The sequence below is a fragment of the Priapulus caudatus genome, unplaced genomic scaffold (genome assembly GCF_000485595.1).
Source record: "Priapulus caudatus unplaced genomic scaffold, Priapulus_caudatus-5.0.1 Scaffold1118, whole genome shotgun sequence".
In the NCBI taxonomy this organism is placed as follows: Eukaryota; Metazoa; Priapulida; class Priapulimorpha; order Priapulimorphida; family Priapulidae; genus Priapulus; species Priapulus caudatus.
In genome coordinates this window covers 51,622-57,275 of record NW_014578179.1, presented here as the reverse complement: position 1 = coordinate 57,275, position 5,654 = coordinate 51,622, and the positions used below count along the sequence as shown (strand labels likewise).

Sequence of the window (5,654 nt, the reverse complement as noted above, 5' to 3'; positions counted from 1 at the left end):
GCAAGATAAGATAAGATGTAAGGTAAGCAAGATAAGATAAGATAAGATGTAAGGTAAGCAAGATAAGATAAGATAAGATGTAAGGTAAGCAAGTGACAGACAAACAGCGATGAGTTTGTCAGCATACGTTGTGCAGGAATGTCGCGGCGATAGTTCAAATAATCATTCGAGCAAGTTTTCAGATAACAGAATGTGATTTGGGAACACAAATGCAGTTCTTTCTCTGTGTAAGAACAGTGTGAATAAATTGGCTCAACGAATCAAGTAAATTATGACTTCGTAAGTCCTAATTTACTTGATTCGTTTGATTGAGTCACTCTGTATTAAAATACAGAGTGACTCGCCACAAATATGTATATGCCGAAAAACTATTAACAGATCTCTGGAAAGGGAAACTTTTGGACTTTTTAAAATATTATTACCAGGTAAACCAAAAAAAGGATACGTCACAGGAGATGTGTTCCCTATGATCCAAAATATAGACAGATTGACAGAAAATGCTACCACTCCAGACAACAACACCATCACCTGCAAGAAAAATGCGTCTGTAAATTTAAGAGCTGCTAGGTACTGTTGAAGGAAATTAAATTAAAGCACAAAGAGTTACATAGTTTACATGCTATATTATCCTTTTATTTCGACTGTTAAAATATACCCTGTACATGATGACAGCCAAATCTTCTCACCTACCCTATAGAAAAACATTTATAGCTGTGGCTCTTCTATATTAGATAGTGACGTTAGGTAGCTGCTTTACGTGAAGCTAATTCCATTACTCTGCACTTTTATTTACTCCATCAACGTGGCAGTGTGATGTAGACACTTTCACATTCTCAACGCCAACTTACGACATCCGTAAATGACCACGGCTGGAAGAAGACGCCGTCGGCAGCCCACGGAGTCTCGAAGAAGGGCACGACAACGAGAAGGATGCCCGCCGACAGAGGAGCTTGATAATAGAGCAGCTGCATGGAGTTGACCTGAAATTCCTGCTGCTTCTCACCAACCCACTGAAGAGAGCAACAGAGACCGATATATATATTAGTGTTGGAGATCGGTCCAAATTTCATGATCGATCATCGGTTTTACAAAACGACCGATGATCGATTAATCATCGATCATTTTAGATTGCGGCGACGACGCGGTGACGCCGCGTCATCGTCGACACAACCGGTGTATTGCGAAGGAATATTGACATTATTGTATGTGTAGCTAGTATTTAATGGTAAGTAAATTAAGCATACTGTTAGGGTTACGGACGGGTAACACTCTAAAGGGCATTGCAACATAACTGCTCATCAAATTCAATAAAAAATAAATAAAAATAAAAAGTTCGATTTGTACTCGGTCATCCGATTTGCTACTCGACTAATCAACTCGGCAGCCCAAACGAGTAATGATCGACGAACTTGATTAATCGGAACACCACTAATATATATTATTATTATATATATAATATATATGCCAAACTGCTCTTACACAATAATGAATCAGTGTGCTACAAACAACAGCGAAGATGCAGAAAACCTCACAAAGATGACAATTTGTGATCGCACGCGTACCTTCACATGCAAGTATCTACAAACAAATTCACGATGAGATCATTGTTTGGAGAGACGTTTTAGCTACATTTAGATTTCTGTTAAATTATGACAGGTGGTGCAAGAAGTGGCATTACATATACTTACGACTTGGTACACAGATGTAACTAGGACACCCAGTGATGCATATGTGGTACCCAGCGTATTGAACTTCATATCATAGTATGAGTTCAAAAACACACCAATAGATATAGGTACCTGAAATATATAAAAAACCAGTTTATATCGTGAACAATGAGAACTGAATGTGTGAACAGTCTTTAACTTTAAGCTCTAAGTGTACATCTCCCAGGTAAGCTAATAATTAAACATGCCTTTGCAAGCAGGAAAAACAGGAATAGCCATTCACGCAACCAGTATAGCAGCATTCCCGTAGAATCAATGTTATTATTTCGTATACCGCTGTTTATACTGGTCCGTAGTCAACTTGACTCGCTGGCAAACTTGACCCGTGTCCTGGAGATCGGACAGCTTGACTCACCGGCTAACTCATGTGAGATTGAAAATTGAGATTGATCACGTGTGTGACAAAATTACACTCTACACATAATAAAAGATTATTCCCACAAAAATACCACACGCGTTTTGACGTCGGAATGTGTAAAACATCTTAAACTAGACCACTCGGAGAGCGCAGACCTCCGCCAAGGCAGCTCACTTAATTAAATAATTAATTGGATCCGGATCACCACCAAAATGTAATCAATTTTAAGTTACCCCATTTCTGACCTATCCTAAAAATTTAATTAATTAATTAATTGGATCCGGATCACCACCAAAATCTAATCAATTCTAAGTTAGCCCATTTCTGACCTATCCTGAAAATTTTAGGACAATCTGTCCATAACTTTTTCACTTAAGCTGTACACAAACAAACCCACAAACCAACAAATACACGCCGAACAAACACACGCCAGTGAAAACATAACCGCCTGCCAACCCCTTGGCGGAGGTAATGAGTTAGACCGCGAGTCGAGCTGTCCGAACTCCTAGCGGGTCATCTCGACCCATGAGCCTAGCTACAAGTTCTTTACGAGGAAATTAATAAATGACCACAATGAGTGTTTGCATTCTTGCCAAATAGAGCAAATTAAGTGACCTGAAGTCAGAAGTGTAGCCAGGATTGAGGCTGTAGAGTGTAGAAGATCAAAACGAGTAAAACTAAAATCTTTCTAAGCTATGACGATTTTGTGAAAGCAAACATTTTTATGCGGTAATAATACAAATATTTATGTCAGCTTTAAAACAATTACCAGCATTTGTATTCTATTATAATGCATAAGGCTAAGCTTAGCTAATTAAAACAATTAAACGTCTTGATTCTACATGGCAAGTGGTATTGCATGTCTATGTGTTATTGTTAGCCCAATTTACTATTAATATAATAAGAAAGCTATGATACAGTAGGCCCGTAGGGGTCTAATTAGCCACAAGTTCCCTTCTCGCTTAACACTACGTTGGCGATAGGACGTCCTACGACGTGTAACAGTCGGAGAGCCTGGTGGGTTTAGGGTCTAATCAGTATGACCAGACCATGAACATGACGGTATCTAATAATTAAATCTGTGACTAACACAGCCACATCCACAGCCACAATTCAAACTAGACAGAGGGCACTCACGGAGTGCATACCTTCGCCAGCGACATACGCCATACGCCCCATGTAACATGTATGTGTTACGAACTGGCTCGCCGCTCGCTGCTGGCTGCTGCGGACTGACTGGCCTGCTGCTGACTCGACGCGCTAATATCGATCGCACGAACACACTAAAGGCGGGCTTATGTCGGGCTTGCGAGCCGACTCGACAGGAAGCAACTGAATTTCGAGCAACTGGAAGCGATCAGCAACGACTAGTTGCGTCCAGTTGCCCACTGTTCTATTCCGAGCAACTAGTGGCGGCCAGTCGCGTCGCAGTCGACCGACCTAAGCACTGCAGTCGCAGCCAGTTGCTTCCAGTCGAGTCGGCTCGCAAGCCCGACATAAGCCCGCCTTAACACACGAACGGACTAACACACTACACGAGAGCGATCACATAACCTCCTCCACTCCGTGGGCGGAGGTAATAAGTCAGTAGCCTAACTGAGTAAGTGACAAACCAGAGTGAGCTTTATTTTTGTTGAGAAGCTCTTCAAGTAGTAGTAGGTCTGAATTACGATGATGGTCGGCGTAGTCATGCTCTTTATGATCTGATACGTTCCTACAGTGTTATGTTGCAGCGAGAGATTGTTGAAGACCACGAAACCACAGAAAGTTAGACAGAGGGGTATCATCTTCGCAATCGGTATCCTTTTAACTTGGAACATATTCAACGACTGGCAGATAACCAGCCCTAGAAAAGTCATGACGAAATGTACGCACGTTAGCGTCATGCTAGGAAAGCCGACGTGCACAAAAATCCATTTATTTAACAGCACGATCACTACAGAGCTAACTACATTTAATATAATGCAGCACAAGATATACACGTTGCTACCGCCTACCGCCATGATGTTGGATAGCAGACTGGGCTGGTCTCATCAGTTCGTTTACCCCGGAAGAGTGCTTGTGATTGGATATGAATGTAAACAGACGTGTTACCAGTCTATAATTTTATTACAGGTATAACAAGTGAGCATTCTACGTTAGCGTATCCAAGAGCAGGTAGATGCCAAAACGAAAACAACGCGATGAGAACTGTTCCTACTTGGGTTGACAAAGTTTCTGATAAGGATAAGGTTGAACAATGGTGAGTTTGTTGGTAATCGAACTATACGGTATACTAATGCTAATTTAAGGATTCACAAAGTTATACGCAGTACTACAGTCGCTCGACTCGAGTCACAAGACAAGGGTTTCTCACTGACTGAGTCAGTGCTGTATTACTATTATAAACACGATGGCCTTCTAATTAGTAATTGGCTTGATGACAAGATGTTGCAAACGTTTCCTTTTAATGTTGTGATGTTAGAGCACGGGCAGCAAGAAAGCTATGTGGTAGTGAATTATCTCAAGGCATCAAAACATGTCTCTCTGTAAATCCCTTTGATGATTGGATGACCATATGTGGCATATTCCATAACGTAATAATATTAATCATTAAGCGTCATAACTGTACTCGATCTACTGATATACGTGTAATTAGTTGAGAGTGACCAAGGTGGCTATGAAGGTCTTATTGTGCATTAACCCATGGTTTTAATTCAAGTACATTTTTTATTTTTTTTATTTGCAATTGTCTTTTACTTGCAGCATATATGACCTGTGTTTTCGACCAGATGGGAGTCAGCTAATCGTGGCTGCTGGTACACGCGTTCTCGTGTACGATACCAATGATGGAACACTTATTCAACCTCTAAAAGCACATAAGTATGATCTACTTCAGAACTATAGACCCTTTAGCTCACGTTGTTTTCTACCTGTTCGTAACTTTATGGTGTAAACTCTTTATTGGAAAGAAATATTGTCAGTATGTGGATTCAACGACCTAATTTTGATTAGAAAGAGAGGGGAGACAAAAAAGAGATAGAGTGAGAAAGACAAAACAAAATTAAATTTTAAACTGCAGTCTCAGGGCTGCCAACATTGGGTGATTGGCGAGAGTGAGATGCGAGGGAGCGAAGCGACCGAGTTGGGGGTGGGTGTGGGAGGGGGGTTCCCCCCCTGCCACGGTAGGGAGCTTTTGCATTTTATAACTTCAATTTGTGCAATTTGGTGCATACTAAAGTGACTGTTTTCAGATTAAATATTGTAAGATTTTTTTTGCTGTGCGTGAGATATTTCAGCGTTTTATTCATGAAGAGATATTCATGCGTGATATATCTCAGCATTTTTTTGCTGTGCGTGAGATATTGTAAGATCAGCATGAGAGCGTGAGATTTGGTCAAAAATGCGTGAGTCTCACGGTCAACAGTCTTCGACGTTAGGCGATGGACCGTGGTCCGAGACCACCAAAATCTCTCTCAGTCCAGTAAATTTAACAAGTTAAATGGACCGTCGGTCCACCAGTTTTTTTCAGCCACTCTAGTTACAGTATTTAAATAATTTATCAAAGTATTTATGAGACTACTTACTGT

The 5,654-nt window shown here is 40.7% G+C and overlaps 2 protein-coding genes across 2 annotated transcripts in view; one reads left to right on the top strand and one right to left on the bottom strand.

Annotated features, from left to right (window-relative positions):
- Nucleotides 1-4,089, bottom strand: part of LOC106815453 (solute carrier family 35 member E3-like) — a 6,336-nt gene extending 2,247 nt beyond the window's left edge. The window contains exons 1-4 of the mRNA XM_014819910.1: nucleotides 3,699-4,089; nucleotides 1,689-1,799; nucleotides 849-1,010; nucleotides 446-528 (exon numbers count right to left, since the gene is read on the bottom strand). Coding sequence (XP_014675396.1) covers nucleotides 446-528; nucleotides 849-1,010; nucleotides 1,689-1,799; nucleotides 3,699-4,088 — 746 coding nt within the window. The 5' untranslated portion in view covers nucleotide 4,089. The remainder of the gene's footprint in view (nucleotides 1-445; nucleotides 529-848; nucleotides 1,011-1,688; nucleotides 1,800-3,698) is intronic.
- Nucleotides 4,090-4,199: 110 nt separating this feature from the next.
- The window catches only part of LOC106815450 (intraflagellar transport protein 122 homolog), a 45,726-nt gene continuing 44,271 nt past the window's right edge, over nucleotides 4,200-5,654 (top strand). The window contains exons 1-2 of the mRNA XM_014819908.1: nucleotides 4,200-4,327; nucleotides 4,831-4,947. Coding sequence (XP_014675394.1) covers nucleotides 4,269-4,327; nucleotides 4,831-4,947 — 176 coding nt within the window. The 5' untranslated portion in view covers nucleotides 4,200-4,268. The remainder of the gene's footprint in view (nucleotides 4,328-4,830; nucleotides 4,948-5,654) is intronic.